Genomic DNA, 19,135 nt, shown 5'->3' on the forward strand with positions numbered 1-19,135 from the left:
CATCAATTTCAATTTTGTTTGCTCTATATGATAGCGTTAGGTAGGGATATAAGATTTCTACACAGAATTTTGAGACTCATTGAATGTGCTAATTTATGCATATTTCCAAAACTCACAAAAATACTTCTTATTCATTTGTTGACTGATTTTGATTTGTTTTTGTTCTATCTGAGTGCTATAAGAGGTTCACCAAGGTTCTACACAGAATTTAGACATTTTTACTAGAGTATTATTTATGCTGATTTATATAAAATTTATTCAAAAATCACAGAAAATGCTTCTCTGTCATTTCTTCATCAATTTCAATTCTGTTTTCTCAATTTATGTCTCCATTATAATTCACTAGTGTCAACTGGGCTGAAATTGAAAATTGTGTTAAATTTTGTTGCAACATGCAGGATGAGATTCATGTCATTGATGTTCTAGTTGTTTCTTCAGTCTTGATCAAAAATCTATGTTTATTCGATGAAAAACTCCCAACAGCTTGTGATTCAAGCATATTGATTTGTATTTAAGGTGGTTCAAAATCATATTCTCCATTATATTCATCAAGGCCTTCCAGTCTATGAGCCTTTAAATAGCTATAATGTTGTAACTCTTTGTAAAGCATGGCTCACACCTTCGCATCTTATGCATGTGTACCGCTGCGTAAGTGTGTTGCTGCTAAAACAGCAATGCACAACATAATGCAGCATAGTGGCAGGAAAATATCTGGTGGGTGTTTCATAAAGCTGTTCGTAAGTTAAGAGCGACTTTAAGAACGACTGGTGATACTTTCTTATGGCAAATGGTATATTCATTAGCGATGGTTTTGCGCGTAAGAAAGGATCACCAGTCGGTCTTAAAGTCGCTCTTATCTTACGAACAGCTTTATGAAACGGCCCCCTGGTTGCAATCACACTTTTGCATACAAGCTCGTCAGAGCTCAGAGTTGCTTTCAGTAAAGCAAGGTGTTATGAGCTAAAACCAGGCAAATCGCACAGTAACACTGCGTTAGCCTATACCTGTATGTAAACTATTGCTCATTGTTCCTTGTCCCTGTTTGTACTTGCTCGCATTTGCCCCATAGCGCTTGTATGAATTTGGTTGCATTGCGTTGCCAATGTTTGAAAATCTTAAATTACGAAGCCAGAATGCAAGGCTTCTGTTGTGATTGTCTGCATTTGGGCAATATAATGCTGAACACAAACCCAGAAAGTAATGATGTGAGCTAGGCTGAACTGATGAACACAGAACCATTTGTCTTCAGTAATATTTTATCAAATACAATCAAAGAGATATATTTCAAGAATAAACCATGAGAATGAATAAATCGTTGAATGTTTTTTTCGTTTTCATTTTTTTTAGAATACCCTGCATCAACTCCCATGCCAATCACCACTGATCCCGTCGTTCCTACAAGTTAGTATCTGAGAATTATCACTGGGTCTGTTCAAGACTGTTCTGCAATATGTTATTTATCTTTGTTATCATATTGCTCTTAAAAGAAAATACTGATTTCATTGAACATTTTTAGACATGCAGTCAATAACTGCAAGGTATCATTGAATACAAGAATTATTGGTCTTTTTACTATTGAGATTATGGATCATCATCAGGAATCTATATTCATAATTTAAAGAAACCTATAAATGTTATCTAACATAATTTCTTTCCTTTTTCTTTAGGTACTTCACCTACTCCAATCATCAACGATACCGTCGTAGTCCCTACACGTTAGTATCTTAAAATTATAACTATATCTGTGAATTGCAGGCCATTCTAACATTCCATTCATATTATGTGTCTTATGTTATGTCACGTTAAAAAGGAGATTATGTTTCCATTGAAAATTCTTATACTTAATTACCTAGGATCCCCTTTTTAGGTTTTATTTTCACAAATTCATGGCGTTACTTAATATTTTATATTATGCTGAATGTCTTGCCATACATGTGATAAATATCAGGTATTGCTAACTAGCATTCTCAATTCATTCACTTCATGAATGAAGTGCGTCCTTGGATATCTTCTGAAACAAGCAAGATTATTAATGAGAGACTAAACTGTTGAGATTATGAAAATAGAAAGAAAAAAAATAAATAAAAAGTAACGACAGGTTTTTAAATTCCATCAAGACACACTTTATATTTGATATATAATCTAGCTGTATACAATTTTGTAGTTAAATTAGCTTTTGCTGCTTTCCTGCTGCCATTTTGCTGATTCTCTTTTAATTCTTTCCCTCTGAAATTCCAGCTGAATATGATTTGATCAGTCTCAACATTGGATTATCCCGCCTGATATTCTCTCCCAATTATCCTGGTCGATACCCGGATGATTCAGAGAATGTATGGGAAATCATCCCTCCAGCTGATTCTGCAGTTCTTGTCCATTTCATCAATTTTGAATCAGAAGATGATTCTGACTTTTTATACATATACAACGGAGATGCGTATTCTAATGAAACGCTGGTCGCAAGGATATCGGGCTCTACTCTACCAAGAGATCTGGCTGAGGTGACTTCAAAAATGTGGATACGGTTTCAGAGCGACTATGCTGGGGGTCTAGATGGGTTCCTACTCACAGTTACTGCCATAAGTAAGGAATTTCTTTTTTAATTTTAACCCTGATGAGATGGGAATTATTTTAAGCAAGTCAGTTGAGTGATGTTTCTTATACCAGGATGTGGAAATAATCATGTTTGTAGTACCTTATTTTTATTGTTTCTAAGCTTTAAAATCAGAACAGGTAAAAGTTGAAATTTTGTTAGAATCAACCCACTATATGCTCGTCTATAGTTCGAACAATACCCCCACCACTATTACAAGATTTGTATCTATGTGAGGAAAAATCCAACCACTCTACCATTTATTCAAACTCGGGGTCATATTCGTCATACTTTGCAGCACTGCAGAGGAAAAATGTTCAATGGAATAATTCCAATTTATTAGCTTCATAAATTAACACATGGGATCTGCAGTCAGAGCGCAGATAACGAGAAAAATCAGCTCATACCTCCAGCTGATTAATCACCTGTTCATCCATTAAGACATCAAAAAGCAGAGTGTAAAACATCTGCAGATCACCATACGCATAAACATAACTGTCCTTAAATTGATTTTTATTTAGGCATCCCTTTTAATGGTTCCTGTGCACGAAGCTGTTGTACCAGTCTATTAGAAAGCTGTAATCGGGGTGACTGTTACTGTGATTCACAGTGTGCTTTACTCGGTGATTGCTGTTGGGATTTCCCAAATGTCTGCGAATATGAATCTCCAACAGAGCAGCCAGGTATGAGATGCAATACCTATTCTGACGACCATGCTCTAGTTTCACAGACTTGTTATGATAGTAACTGCACAACTTCTACCAAAATCGTCGCACGCTCCACGAACCGTCCTCTCTGCACACTTCGATGCGAAAGTGAAGCGCACTGTATCTATTCCACGAACCGTCCTCTCTGTTTTGTTGCCCACTGTGGCATAAATAATTAACGTCAAGAAAATAGAAAGGTACGGGATGAAACTTTCGAACCTGAACTTTTTAACGAAGACACTAGTAAATAATTTGCTCTCCTAGTAGGCGCACTTATTGCTGGTTTAAAAAAAACTTTTCTTTAAATGCGTTTTCTGCAAAAGTAACTTTCGCATAGAAGTGCGCAGAGAGGACAGTTCGTGGTGTGTGTGAGACGAAATATTACTATCAGTCAATCAAACTGAATGATTTCAGTATAGCTTCAAACTGTTTAAAAAAATTTGATAGTATAACATTTTACAATACAGTCTCAGTGAACTGTACTTTAAGGTCAAGTCCACCTCAGAAAAATGTTGATTTGAATCAAAAGAGACAAATCAGACAAGCACAATGTTGAAGATTTCATCAAAATTGGATGTAAAATAAGAAAAATATGACATTTCAAAGTTTCGCTTATTTTTAACAAAATAGTTATATGAACGAGCCAGTTACATCCAAATGAGAGAGTTGATGATGTCACTCACTCACTATTTCTTTTGTTTTTTATTTGAATTATACAATATTTCAATTTTTATGAATTTGACGATTAGGACCTCCTTGCCTGAAGCACAAAATATTAAAATAATGGAATTCCATGTGTTCAGGGAGGAATGTAACTTCATTTCCCATTACAATAACGAGAAAATCAAAATATTTCATATTTCAAACAATAAAAAAAAAAGAAATAGAGAGTGAATGACATCATCAACTCTCTCATTTGGATGTAGCTGGCTCGTTCATATAACTGATTTTGAGAAATAAAGCGAAATTTTGAAATGTCATAACTTTCTTATTTTACATCCGATTTTGATGAAATTTTTAGTGTTAGGCTTGTTGAATTTTTCTCTTTTTATTCAAATCAAGTTTTTGTTGGGGTGGACTTGTCCTTTAATGTCTCTGCTCCAAATCTCTTGAAAGCAAGTGTGGGTTATATTTGGAGGCTGTGAGTGAGGTTTAAGTATATGTCATGCGTGTGTGGGAAGGATGTGAGAGAGTTTTAAGTGTGGAGGTGCCGTGGCCGAGTGGTCTAAGGTGCTTTGCTATACATAGAAAGTCTGGGGTTCAATTACTGGCCACGGCATTTCTGTGAGCAAGGCATTTAATGTACAATGCTCTTTTATCCTGCTTTCAAATATGTGGAAATGCTATATGCATTATTGGTAACTTGCACTTATTTAAAAATAATAAAATAAAAAATAAAGTGGGGGTTACATAAGTGTGGGGAGGATGTGGGTGAGGTTTAAGTGTGGGTTATAAGAGTGCGGGGAGGATGTGGGTGAGGTTTAAGTGTGGGTTATAAGAGTATGGGGAGGATGTGGGTGAGGTTTAAGTGTGGGTTATATGAGTGTGGGAAGGATAAATGAGTGAGGTTTAAGTGTGGGTTATATGAGTGTGGAGAGGATGTGGGTGAGGTTTAAGTGTGGGTTATATGAGTGTGGGGTGGATGTGAGAATTAAATGTGGGTTATATGAGTGTGGGGAGGATGTGGGTGAGGTTTAAGTGTGGGTTATGTATATGTGAGTGTGGAAGGATGGATGTGAGTGAGGTTTAAGTGTCGGTTATGTGAGTGTGGGGTGGATGTGAGTAAGGATTAAGTGTGGGTTATATGAGTGTGGATGAGGTTTAAGTGTGGGAAGGGTGGATATGAGTGAGGTTTGAGTGTGGGTTATATGACTGTGGGTGAGTGTGGGTTATATGAGTGTAGGGAAGATGCGAGGTTTAAGTGTGGGTTATATGAGTGTGGGTTATATGAGTGTGGGGTGGATGTGAATGATGTTTGAGTTTGGGCTTTATGGGTGATGGGAAGATATAGGAAAGAGGATAAGTTTGCTTTAGGAGTATCATGGATGATCTCAGTGGTAGATGAGGGAATTCCGGTGTAGAAACCTCTCCTTGGGCTTCCTTTAAAACGGAGGGGAGGGGGACTAAATTCCCAGCAAAAAAATCCATCAACTTTTTTTGAATTGGAGTATTCCAAATTATGAAAGTGAAGTTAATATGAATAATTGCTATGACCCTTTACCAAGTATCTGCCAAAAATAGATAAAGTTTTTCTGTTCTATGTTCCCTTCAATTGGTATTGTTATAATTCTTTTTCTTTTTTGTGTTCGTTACCAACAGTAATCAGAATAGACCTTGAGGTAGGGGAGACTGTGGAAATAACATCACCAAACTACCCCCTAAATTACCCAGGGTCTCTCGAAATCTTGTGGGGAGTCCATGCTCCTGCCAATTACAGAGTCTTACTCCGATTCATAGTGTTCAACACGGAGGCCACATATGACTTCCTCTATGTAGATGCCAGTCGTGAGCCTGTGCTTAGTTTCAGCGGGGAGGGCAATTTTGATGACATCATTTCCTCTTCGACATACATGGTGTTGAGGTTTGTGAGTGACTTTTCCAATGAGATGTCTGGGTTCAAACTTGAGTTGAGTGCGGTTCATGAGGGAGGTGAGCACTTTCTAGCTTCATGTTTGATCGTGAGATGATGGGATCAGACATTCTTCTCTACTGATAAGATTACTTTCTTGAAATTAATCTGGTTGAGACCGAATGAATTTTTGATTAAACACTTGCTTTCCATAGACTCCAGAATACATGTAATGTATGTGGGCTCAGTCTTCAATGGGGTAATGCATGTAATTTGATTGATATTTCGGTGCAATAGTATTTTTTTTTCAAATAAGAAGGAAAACAACTTCCATACCCTCCCCCATTGATATAGAAAGTGGTATAAACTCCTCCAAAATTGATACGATCTAATTTGGGTTTTTAAGCAATTCTTTCATGTAATCCACTTTTAGAAAAACTTGTTATTTTCAACTTCTGTCATCTTTCTATTCACTAGCTGTCTCAAAGACTAAAGATTCGTCCACTGGACCACAATGCTCCTGATTTTAATTAAATAGGTGTTTTCATTTCTGTCCTTTGTTACAATACTGCAACAAATAACAAGTGTTTAATTTCTTCTTTGTGTTTAATTTCCTCTTTTTTTTATTACAGGAAATAATTATACATAAATAAAACAAATAATGATCTTACATAAATCTCTTGAAGTGTCCGATGTAAAATCCCGAAGTGATGATGCTATATCCAAGTAATAATCCAAATGATAAAAATCCCAGTTGACTGGCGAAAATTCACAATGATGGCGATGATGAAACTGAGGTTGAAGTCCGATGAATAATAAGAGTCACTGCAACGAGTTGAAATGTCCGTGAAGACGATGTTGATGATGATTAACAGTCAATTTCAGCAATCCATGGGTTGAAGCGTGTTCATTGAACAGGTTGATGATGTTGATGATCTCGATGAGAACTGATAATTTCTCTCTCAAAATAACTGCAAACAGTTCATTGATGCATAAACTGCTCTGATCTGATCTGGTGAAGTGATCTCATATGATGTGATAGTGTGATCTAATATGATGTGATGTGATGATGTCCTTAAAGAAACTGCAGCTATATATACTAAGTTTCAACTAATCTAGAAGCTTCTAAAAAAATGTCACCACCATAGAAGGTTCTAACACCTTCTTCCAAAAGAACATTCTCCTATAATGGAGCAGTCAAAAATCCAGAACACTCTTGAATGACCTCATTGAAATCAACAGTGTGTCAATAACATAGCTAAGCCTATTGTTCCTAATCTCTATTCAGAAATAACAATACAACTCCTTGGCCTTTTAAATAGGCAAGGCCTGCATAATAAAAAGACATTCTTGAATGTTCTTTACAATTCTTGGCTATCCTTAAAGGGAAATAACTAATAGATGAATGTAATTGCTTTTAAATTCTTCTACAATTATTCTTATATATAACACCTCCCCCACCGGGAAAAAGAAAGCTTTACCGTAGTAAAGGTTTCTTTAAGATTACTTTTTTCTTTTAACTGTTTAAAGTCATCTTGATAAATCATTTACAGTTATCGTGTACAAAGATATAGTACTTAACGAACATGTTAAAATAAATGAACATCAAAAATGTTTTCTTCAAATGACACACTTGGTCAAAATCATGAATAATTTCACTTTTTATACTCTTGATAGAGCATCAGCAATTACATTATTCTTTCCCTTTATGTGTACAATTTTCAAAGGGAATGGTTGGAGCATTAGGCTCCATCTATACAGTCTTTGATTCTTTGTTTTGAATTTCTCCAAAAACACAAGAGGATTGTGGTCTGTATAGACTGTAATCTCTCCATTGGTTAGATACACCTCAAACTGCTGAAGGGCTAGTACGAGACTCAGGGCCTCTTTTTCAATAGTTGAGTATTTCTTTTGAAACCGATTGAGTTTCTTAGAGAAGTAGCACACTGGTTTTTCGATGCCTTCTTCATCTTCTTGGAGCAATACTGCTCCTACTCCAACATCACATGCATCAATAGCTACTTTGAATGGCTTTGTGAAGTTTGGAGCTGCCAAAACAGGCTCATTCACCAAAATGGCCTTTAATTTCTCAAACGATCTTTGACATTCGTCAGACCAAACATACTTCACTTTTGCCTTCAGCAGGTTTGTCAGAGGACTAACCACAGTACTGTAATTTGGAACAAATTTCCTGTAGAAGCCACTCATACCTAAGAATCTGAGCAATTCTTTCTTAGTTGTGGGAATTGGGAAGTCTAAGATAGCTTGTATCTTGGCTTCTCTTGGTAGCACTTGCCCTTGACCAACCACATGACCAAGATATGTGACTTTTGCCTTGGCAAATTCACTCTTCATCAGATTCACTACTAGATTGGCTTTGTCCAGCCTGTCAAACAGTGCTCGCAAATGATTCAGATGATCATTCCAAGTATCACTGTATACTAGGATGTCGTCAATGTATACGACACAATTGTCAAGTCCGGCAATCACTTGATTTGTCAACCTTTGGAAGGTTGCTGGTGCATTTTTCATTCCAAAAGGCATGACTTTGCATTGAAATAAGCCTTCAGGTGTGACAAAGGCTGATATCTCTTTGGCTCGGTCAGTCAGTGGCACTTGCCAATATCCTTTAAGCAAGTCTATCTTTGTGATATAGGCAGAATTTCCAACCCTATCAATACAATCTTCTAACCTAGGAATTGGATACGAGTCAGTCTTAGTTACTGCATTTACCTTTCGGTAATCAATGCAAAATCTCTGAGAGCCATCTGGCTTTGGAACCATTACAATGGGGGAACTCCAACTGCTCTGACTCGGTTCGATTATGTCATTATCTAACATAAACTGTATTTCCTTATTCACCATTTCCAACTTGCTTGGATTGAGCCTATAAGGATTCTGTTTGATAGGTCTTACATCACCTACGTCTACATCATGTACAGTTAAAGGTGTACGACCTGGTTTGTCTTTACATACATTCTCATATTCTCTTAACAGGCCAGATATATCATTTCTTTGATCTTCAGGCAGGTGTTTTAATGCCTCATCCATATTTCCTAACATCTCTGAGTTAGACAACTTTACACCACATGGTTCATTCTTAGATACATCTGTATAAGACAATTCATTATCTGTCTTTCCATAACATTCTTCTTCATGTACATCTACATGTTTTTCTTCTTCTTTGACCTGTGTTGTACCTATTGGCTGACTAGCCTCTCGCTCAAAGTATTCTTTCAACATGTTTACATGACAAACTCTTTGAGACTTTCTTCGATCAGGGGTACTGATCACATAGTTGACATCATTCAATTTCTTTTTGACTATGTAGGGACCACTAAACCTAGCTTTCAAGGGCTCACCTTGCAAAGGCAACAACACTAACACTTTGTCTCCAGGCTTGAAACTTCGCTCTTTTGCATTTTTGTCAGCTTGAGCTTTCATTTTTCCCTGCGACTCTTTCAAGTGTTCCTTAGCCACATCACAAGCTTTTGAGAGCCTTTCTCTAAACTTTGACACATAGTCTAGAAGGTTTACATCATCATCCTGAACCATAAACCTCTCTTTGATAAGCTTTAGAGGACCCCTAACCTCATGACCATAGACCAATTCAAATGGACTGAAACCTGTGGACTCATTCGGGGAATCCCTAATTGCAAACAGTAGGAATGAGATCCCTTTATCCCAGTCATCGGGATAGTCTTCACAATAAGCCCTAATCATGGTCTTCAAAGTCTGATGATAGCGTTCTAACGCTCCTTGGGACTGTGGGTGATAAGCAGAGGACTTGATCTGCTTTATTCCCAACTCCTTCATAACTTGCTGAAATATTCCTGACATGAAATTTGACCCTTGATCAGATTGAATTTCCTTCGGCAGACCGTACCTAGTGAAAAACTGCACTAACGCCTGCACCACTGTCTTTGCAGTGATACTTCTCAAAGGTATCGCCTCTGGAAATCGTGTAGACAAGTCCATAATCGTCAGGAGAAATCTGTGACCCGACCTCGTTCTGGGTAAGGGTCCGACACAATCAACAAGAACCCTAGTAAAAGGTTCATCAAATGCAGGAATTGGTATCAATGGAGCAGGCTTGATAGAAGGCTGTGCCTTACCAATAATCTGACATGTGTGACATGTCTTACAGAAATGCACAACATCTTTGTGCATCTTAGGCCAATAGAAATGCCTCATAATTCTATCTTCTGTCTTCCGAATACCGACATGACCTGCCATAGGTAACTCATGAGCCATTTTCAGAATATCTGTGCGGTAACAAGGAGGAACTACAACCTGGTGAATTATACACCAATCTTCATCAGCTGGTCTCCGGGGAGGTCTCCATTTCCTCATCAAAATGTCATCTTTGACATAAAAACACTCAGGAACCTTATCAGCCTCAGCCTCAGAACATGCTTTTTGTGACAAGCTTTTTAATTCTGGGTCTGCCTGTTGTGCCTGTACAAGGGAGGATTTACTAAACAAACTATCATTGTTAGCAACAGAGCCTTCAACACTATCCCCATTCAAATCCTTGAAAAAGGTTTCAGCTAACCAGACATCAGTACTCTCCTCTACATCAGCAGATTCCGCATCATCCTTTTCAGCTCTACGAGTCTGAGACCTAGTAACAACACAATCCGGGAAAATCCCTGGAAAATCTTCCTGCAACAATTCAGTTTCAGCTACCTCAACGGGCTTTTCCAAAACCACTGGAGATGCAACAACTTTATCTCCAGCCAAGTCGTTACCTAACAAGAAATCAACACCTTTCATGGGTAATTCTGGAACGACACCAACAGTCACAGGACCACTAACTAGGTCACACTTTAAGTCGACCTTATGCAAAGGAACCGACATGAAATTTGGGCCAATACCTTGAACTAAGACGTTGGCATTCTCTGAACTCTCCAGAGGAAGAGCCGAATCCCCTGGCACCATCAGGGACTGTGCAGCCCCTGTATCCCTAAGGATCACCACTGACCTACCAGCAGCACCAGTCGAACAAGGGGATACTTCACCATCATGCAAAAAACTTCTAAAAGTTTCATCAACCTGCTTGACTTTATCAGCAAATACCAGAGAAACACTCTCAACATCTTGATTGGGCTCTGATGGAACAAACTCCATCGAGGGAACACTTGTTTGCTTGACAAAACCCATGTCTTTCTTAGTTTTGGTTGGCATTCCAACCAATTTCCAACATGATTCTTTCAAATGTCCCGATTTATGACAATGAGTACAAATTTTGGAACTACGACTCTCAGACCTTTTGGTTGATTCTGTGCCCCCACTAGCCTGATTCTTGTTAGTGTCTTTGTCCTTGCTTGCATATTTTCCCTCACTAGGTTTATTGTGGGATTCAAATGACCCTTTACCTTTCTTTTTCCAATAATTTTTGAAAGGAGGCCTATCTCCACTACCTTTATGTGTGACCTCAAATTCATCAGCTACTATGGCTGCTTTACTGACTTCAGTAACTCTATGGTCATCTAAGTGAGATTTAATGCCAAAAGGAAGACTCTTTTTGAATTCTTCTAGGAGGACAACTTCCCTAAGGTGAACAAAATCTTTGTCAACTTTCAGTGATCTGTACCACTTATCGAACATCATTTCTTGTTCCCTAGCAAATTCAACATATGTCTGGCCTGATTGTCTTTGCATGTTCCTAAATTTATGTCTGTACGCTTCTGGTACTAACTCATATGCATTGAGAATTGTTTCTTTTACTGTAGCATAGTCACATGATTGCGTTTCAGAGAGTGAAGAATAGACTTTTGCAGCCTTTCCAACAAAAACACTTTGAAGGAGAAGAGTCCAGTATTCCTCGGGCCAATTCAGTCTCTTGGCCACTTTTTCAAATGACACAAAATATGTATCAACCCCCTCTTCATCAAATTTTGGCACAAGGCGAATATTTTTCGCCACATCAAAGCCTTGGGGAGATTTATCTTTAACAGAGTTAGTATTAGTATTTGCATGAGCTAACTCCATTTCTTTCAACTTTAACTGGTACTCCAATCTCATTTTCTCCATTTCAATGTTTTCTCTGATTCTTTCCTTTTCAATGTTTATTTTCTCCATTTCAAGGTTTTCTTTGATTCTTTCCTTCTCAAGGTTTTCTTTAATTCTTTCCTTTTCCAATTCAATGTTTGCCAGTTGGATCTGAGCATCCTCTGACATATTGATAGAAGTTTCAGACTCCTCTGTAAGCTTCATGTGACTAGCTAACAAGTCAATTATCTCTGCCTTCTTTAAACCTGGGGCTAGAGATACACCCAAATGATCACAAACTGTTATCAAATCATCTTTCTTCAGTGACTTCAAATGATCATATGACAATTCTGTCATTGCAAGAAATTCTTCAACATCAAATGTAGCCATAGTGAATATACACAAATACAAGCACGTAATAACACAGTACAGTATATTCTAGAACTTTCCAAAATGTTTCCAAAATGTTTCCAATTCAAATTGGCTTTTGTTTCAAATTGACTTTCGTCTCAAATTGGCTTTCGTTTCCTGAAAAACTGTTTTTAGTTTCAAATTGTCTTATACAAATTTGGTTTTCGACTCAAAATTGCCTTGGCTTTTACAAATTTGATTTTCGTTTCCCGGACAAGCCCCCAAAATTATTTGTTACAATACTGCAACAAATAACAAGTGTTTAATTTCTTCTTTGTGTTTAATTTCCTCTTTTTTTTATTACAGGAAATAATTATACATAAATAAAACAAATAATGATCTTACATAAATCTCTTGAAGTGTCCGATGTAAAATCCCGAAGTGATGATGCTATATCCAAGTAATAATCCAAATGATAAAAATCCCAGTTGACTGGCGAAAATTCACAATGATGGCGATGATGAAACTGAGGTTGAAGTCCGATGAATAATAAGAGTCACTGCAACGAGTTGAAATGTCCGTGAAGACGATGTTGATGATGATTAACAGTCAATTTCAGCAATCCATGGGTTGAAGCGTGTTCATTGAACAGGTTGATGATGTTGATGATCTCGATGAGAACTGATAATTTCTCTCTCAAAATAACTGCAAACAGTTCATTGATGCATAAACTGCTCTGATCTGATCTGGTGAAGTGATCTCATATGATGTGATGTGATCTCCTGCTCTCATATGATGTGATGGTGTGATGATGTGATGATGTCCTTAAAGAAACTGCAGCTATATATACTAAGTTTCAACTAATCTAGAAGCTTCTAAAAAAATGTCACCACCATAGAAGGTTCTAACACCTTCTTCCAAAAGAACATTCTCCTATAATGGAGCAGTCAAAAATCCAGAACACTCTTGAATGACCTCATTGAAATCAACAGTGTGTCAATAACATAGCTAAGCCTATTGTTCCTAATCTCTATTCAGAAATAACAATACAACTCCTTGGCCTTTTAAATAGGCAAGGCCTGCATAATAAAAAGACATTCTTGAATGTTCTTTACAATTCTTGGCTATCCTTAAAGGGAAATAACTAATAGATGAATGTAATTGCTTTTAAATTCTTCTACAATTATTCTTATATATAACACCTTTTTCAGATTGACAATTTGTAAAATTATTTGTACTGTTATGAAGCCTGTTGCATAAAACTTTTTACCTGAGAAAACTCTGGTTAAAAACTGAAAACTAAGGTTAGTCTGATTTCCGCCATTGACTTTAGCACAGGGCAAAAACTCTGGTAAAAACAACCTGAGTTTTCTCAGGTAAAAAGTTTTATGCAACGGGCCCATGGTCTCTGCAAACAGTACAACTGAATTGAACCACAATCTAATTTTGGAACCAATCACATTCAGTTTATTTTTCTGAAAATGTGAATGAAAAGTCTACTAGTATTTTTAAGTGAGTTTCAAATGTTATACTGTAAGAATACTGATTTAACAATTTAGGATGATTACAAGCCTTTAATTTGGAGTTAAGGCCAAATTGGTTTCAAATCGTAGCCAATTGTACAGTTGATATGACATCATTATGACTAGTTTTATGTTTTCTTTCATTCTAATAAGGATGGTAGCATAGTCATAGATTTGAAATAAAGTATTTGTATAATGATTTAGAAATTTACACAATAAGGTGATCCATGCCTCAATACTTGCATTAAATGTTTCATTCCATACTCAGATTGCAGACTAATTTTACATTGTGCGGCAGCCTTTAGATGTGCTAGTCAGCCTCTCATTTTAAGATATCATCATCCAACACCTACCATGCTTTTGTAATGTTCAAATTTTGTTTCAGTAATTGTTGCTCTTTTTTAATTCATGTTAATACTTAATCTGTACGTATTCTTGACTCCAAAACTAGATATGAAATATATAGTTTTGTTTTTTTTTACTTGGTAAAATTCTTCTTTCACCTTCTGTTGTTCTGCAGATCTGACAATTTGTAAAAATGGAGAAATAACATACCAGTCTCTTTGTAATGGACAAGTGGATTGTTCTGACAAAAGCGACGAATTTGGTTGCTGTAAGTCTATTTTAATTTTGTGTTTATTCTATTTAACATAAAAATCAATGTGCTGAAGATGGAGATGGCACACTGAAATACGCATTATTATTATATTTGGCTGGAAAGAGTATCTTCTCCCAAATAAATTCATACCACATTGTGGTATGTCTTTACGCTTGGATAATTAGTACATGTAGGTATTCTTTGCAGTGATGTAAATTTTGATTTGCGCCAAAGTAAGGCATGACTGCAATGAATGAATCCTGATGCCAATGATGTCATAATACTACATGAGTAAAGCCTAGGTCACATAGCCCGGCCGGTGTCCGGCATCGGTGGAGCTCGGTGGATTTTTGAGGTGTCGCCGAGCTCCCCTCATCGGTGGCATAGCTCGGTGACGTGACCGGGCTCCGTCCGGAAATCTACAGGCGACCGACCAAACACCGGCCGATGACCGTCCGGAGTCTGTCTCAAAAGTGGAGATTTTTTTCGGCCGATGTGGCAGCAACTACCGGCCGATGTCCGGCCGATGGTCGGCCGGACATCGGGGGGTATACGGCCGGTACCCGAGCAGGTTAAAGGACACCGTGCGATCACCGGCCGGGTTGTTAACGGGCTTCGAACACTGCCCGGCCGATGTTCGGCCGGTGTACCTCGGACTTGGGGGGCCGATGGTCAGCTATTCCATACCTGTATATATATGTCCACCCTACCTGGAATGGTCAGTTCATCACTATGGCTGCACCGAGAAGACTACGAATGGCGTTGTTAGAACACGAGCTAGCTCAGGCGAGGTTCCAGTACAACTTGGTCCTGGCAGCACTGCTCGAAGAAGCCGAGAGGGAGCGACAGAGGGCCGGCAGAAGAATAAGACGTTGGTGGGTGCGCGAGTGGATCCTACGCAGACCTCGTTTCGGCCAGTATGAGACGCTCATGAGGGAACTCGAGGCCGAGCACGCTGCTGACTTCAAATCCTACCTCCGCATGGTGCCACAGATGTTCTATGAGTTGCTTGACCGAGTTGGCCCCCGCATTGCCAAGACCACAACGTAAGTTTACACTTTATGAACCTACTGTCAAATTGTGCTGAAATGTCTTCCATCCATATTTATTCTAGTTTGATTTTATTCATATTTCACCCTCTTCTGTTGCAGGCATCGAACCCCCTTGGATCCTGGGCTGAAGCTGGCGATCACCTTGAGGTTCTTGGCGACCGGAAGCAGCTATCATGATCTGGCGTTCGCGTTTCGTGTCCCACACAACACCATCTCTCTGTTCGTCCCCGAGGTCTGTCAGGCCATCTACGACGAATACGAGGACGAGATGTGGGCCACTTCCCAGACAGAAGATGAGTGGCGCCCGGTAGCCGAGGGATTCGGAGACAGATGGAACTTTCCCCACTGTTGTGGCGCGATCGATGGGAAACATGTCGCCATCAAGAAGCCCCCCAAGAGCGGCTCACTTTACTACAACTACAAAGGCTTCTTTTCCATCGTCATGCTTGCAGTGGTAAACTCTGACTACAAGTTCATCTGGGCGGATGTGGGGTCACCAGGGTCGTATTCCGACGCCGGCATCTTTAACCGGTCGCGACTGGAGCCAGGTCTGCGTGAGGGAACGATCGGACTACCCCAGCCGGATCCCCTACCAAATGACGACCAGGACACACCCTACTACATGGTCGGAGACGACGCCTTCCCCCTACGGCCATACATGATGAAGCCTTACCCTCATCGGCACCTGAAACGGGACGAGCGGATCTACAACTACCGGTGTTCCAGGGCACGCCGTGTGGTTGAAAACGCGTTTGGTATATTCGCCAATCGCTTCAGATGTCTGCTAACAACCCTGGGATTGAGACCGTCGAAAGTTACCAAGATCGTCAAGGCCTGCATGACCCTTCACAACCTCATGAGGACTCGTTACCCCAACCTTCAGAATGCTGACCTCGACCGGGAAGATGAGCAGGGTCAGATCATCGCGGGTGCATGGCGAGACCAAGCCGTGCTCGAAGATGTGCAAGCAGCAGGGCACGGGCCAAGATTGACCCGACCAGGCAAAGAACTGCGCGCATACCTCAAGAATTACTTTTGCAGTCCTGCCGGGAGTGTGCCATGGCAAGATGTGGCAATAAACCAGCAGTAACTTGTGTCTAATATTGTTACAGTATACCGGATGCAGCCACAGACATTCCATTATTCTTCTCAGGACTTAACGCATTTTTGATGTGTTATACTTTCCATTATTCAGTATGTTGTTTGCAAATAAATCTGTTATTGGGTAATCTTAAAACATTGCCTTTGCTCTTTTTAATTTGAACACTAGTAATAAATGCCAAAAGAAATCAAACCTGTTTGAAAGAATAAATCAATATTAAAATACACCAGTATGAATAAGATGAGATGTGTGTAAATAATACAACAGCAACACATTCATTGTGATTGAATTATTTTTAATCAAAGAATAATCGTCATTGTATCTTTTCTTTCACCTTTAAAAACTAACCTTTCATAAAGAAAAACACTTGTATCAACCAATATGATTAGCTTTGTAATTTTGTAATAGGCTTCAAATGATTGCCCATTAATATGTTTTCACCTTTTAAAAAGTATGTGTTTTTTCATAATGAGGATCTCCATTGTTTACATATCAGATAAAGTCTTACGAAATATTAATTTTTACTTGAGTACTGTTTAACTTTTGATCTATGCAACTTTGTTAAAATTAACCAATTTTTATGGTGTGTTCTATAAAACCTTCTAAATGACATTTTCTTTCCTTCTAAATTAACTTTGTTTTACCTTTTGAGTTCTCAGTTTATTGCTCTAAGATGTTAAAAAGATAAAAACAATAAAGACAACGACAGAACTTTAGTTTTCATACCTTGGATGTTACCACATACACAATAAATATGGCAATAAACATAAACTGGCACGGGACACCGGCCGATACTCGGTCGTACACCGGCCGATGCGTATTCCGATGTGGTAAGGATGGGGCTGCGATGAGGGAGCTCGGTGAGAGCCCGTCGAATTTTTAACTCCGAAGTTAAATTTCGCCGAGCTGCCACCGATGCGGTTTTTAGCCCCAAACGCCGGCCGGTGACCACGGGAGTCCGGCCGGTGTCCGGCTAAAATCGCATCGCTGGCTCATCGGAACCTCATCGGCCGGGCTATGTGACCTAGGCATTAGTAAACATATTTACGAACCCCTTTTCAATGAAATTAAACTTGAAAATTGATACCAAACACAATTATAATGTAAATAACTGAAAAGATGTATTTAAGTGGATTTTAATGCAACCCTTGTAGGATTATAACATCATTGACTTCTGGATTCATTCATTGCAGTCATTCAATACTTTTGCGCAAATTAAAATTTACATCCCTGTAGAGAATACGTCTTGATCATCCAAGCGTTAACACATACCACATGAATATATTATCAAATTACTTGGAGAACATACTCTTTCAGGCCATATATAATAATTATGTATTTATGACATATTTTTCCTTAAATTGGAGATTTGTGAGGTGTCAAGTTATTTTTTTACTCCCATGGTATACATAAATTTATATATGGCATTATCTTCAGAAAATCACAGAGCTGATATGCCAAATGACATTAAATCAGTTATTGTTCTTGTTGTTAATTTACAAATGTAGCACACTTATACAAACATAATATCATTAAAACCTCCTTTGTTCCTAGAAGTTTTAAAACCTATTGCTGACAATTTGTATTCTATTTTTTGCATCTTACATAATGGATTTATACTATTTCAAAATTACAAAGAATGGACGTTTTTGTCTTGACTGCATAGCGGAAGTGAGATAAGACTTTTTTGCAACAAAAATTTTCACAATGGTATGAATCCACATAATCAAGTGAAGGATTTATAGTGTATAGCTTTATTTCACAAAGGCTGTATAGTTCATTTTACATGAATTATTACCTCCCGTGCTGTCCTAATCTTCTTAGTGTATACTCCCAACAATCACAGTAATAGTTTGTTTTGCCAAAGTATTTGTTTGATCAAAATCTTATTATGTAGATATACATATGAATTCCTCTTTTTTTAAGGAGGGACATTAAAGGCAGTAATAATAGTCCTAATTCTTATCTGATGTTTTTGATCATTTCAGCTCCATTTGAGTTAGAAGAGGGAGAAAGTATAACCTTCCAGTCACGTTCCAAACCTCAATTGGTCGATGAATCACCGCTTGAATGGTCAGTCGTATCAACTGATCCAACCCTTGATTTGATCGTTATTGTTGATTACGTCGAGTTGCTGCCTGGTGATGTCATCAGAGTGACTTCCATAGAAGCAGATATCGGGGAGGATTATGTTTGGACCATTGAAGGGCCCCTTAGCAAGGCTTTTGGTGAGGCTGCGGACAAGGTCTTCCCGAGCGGAAATCTGTTGATACAAGCTACCACCCTCGCGGGAACAAGGGATTTTACAATGGAGGTGATGGCCTTACATCCACAAGGTATATGTGATGTCGTCAATTAATCAATTATTGATTCTATATTTGTGATTCAAAATATGTTCATTCATAATTGCCATTTCAGAAGTCTGAATTTCCATGGAATTCTCAGTTTGAAAACAAATTGCACCAGCAAGAGGATGTGTCCATTACAATAACAATATTGCCCTAATGTTCACTTTAATAATAGCAGTTAAGATTTGCATTACTAATTTCAGTTAATGATTTTGATAACATTACCAATAAAAATAATTATAATTCATATTGCTAAAGAAGAAGTGCTTGAGATTTTTTTTTCAAATAATGAAATATGATG

General features: G+C 38.2%; 3 protein-coding genes across 3 annotated transcripts in view; all 3 read left to right on the forward strand.

Annotated features, from left to right (window-relative positions):
• The window catches only part of LOC121422593 (enteropeptidase-like), a 29,960-nt gene extending 26,211 nt beyond the window's left edge, over positions 1–3,749 (forward strand). Inside the window, exons 13-17 of the mRNA XM_041617742.1 lie at positions 1,348–1,401; positions 1,668–1,715; positions 2,239–2,580; positions 3,112–3,273; positions 3,745–3,749. Of these exons, the coding sequence (XP_041473676.1) occupies positions 1,348–1,401; positions 1,668–1,715; positions 2,239–2,580; positions 3,112–3,273; positions 3,745–3,749 (611 nt within the window). The remainder of the gene's footprint in view (positions 1–1,347; positions 1,402–1,667; positions 1,716–2,238; positions 2,581–3,111; positions 3,274–3,744) is intronic.
• A 1,887-nt stretch (positions 3,750–5,636) lies between these two features.
• Positions 5,637–19,135, forward strand: part of LOC121423177 — a 44,945-nt gene continuing 31,446 nt past the window's right edge. The window contains exons 1-3 of the mRNA XM_041618488.1: positions 5,637–5,946; positions 14,255–14,347; positions 18,475–18,822. Of these exons, the coding sequence (XP_041474422.1) occupies positions 5,868–5,946; positions 14,255–14,347; positions 18,475–18,822 (520 nt within the window). The 5' untranslated portion in view covers positions 5,637–5,867. The remainder of the gene's footprint in view (positions 5,947–14,254; positions 14,348–18,474; positions 18,823–19,135) is intronic.
• LOC121423178 (putative nuclease HARBI1) lies at positions 14,631–16,657 on the forward strand. Its single transcript, XM_041618489.1, has 2 exons — positions 14,631–15,378; positions 15,484–16,657. Exons 1-2 carry the CDS (start codon positions 14,966–14,968, stop codon positions 16,472–16,474), a joined length of 1,404 nt encoding a protein of 467 aa, XP_041474423.1. The 5' UTR covers positions 14,631–14,965; the 3' UTR covers positions 16,475–16,657.

Source organism: Lytechinus variegatus, chromosome 10, assembly GCF_018143015.1.
Source record: "Lytechinus variegatus isolate NC3 chromosome 10, Lvar_3.0, whole genome shotgun sequence".
Lineage (NCBI taxonomy): Eukaryota > Metazoa > Echinodermata > Echinoidea > Temnopleuroida > Toxopneustidae > Lytechinus > Lytechinus variegatus.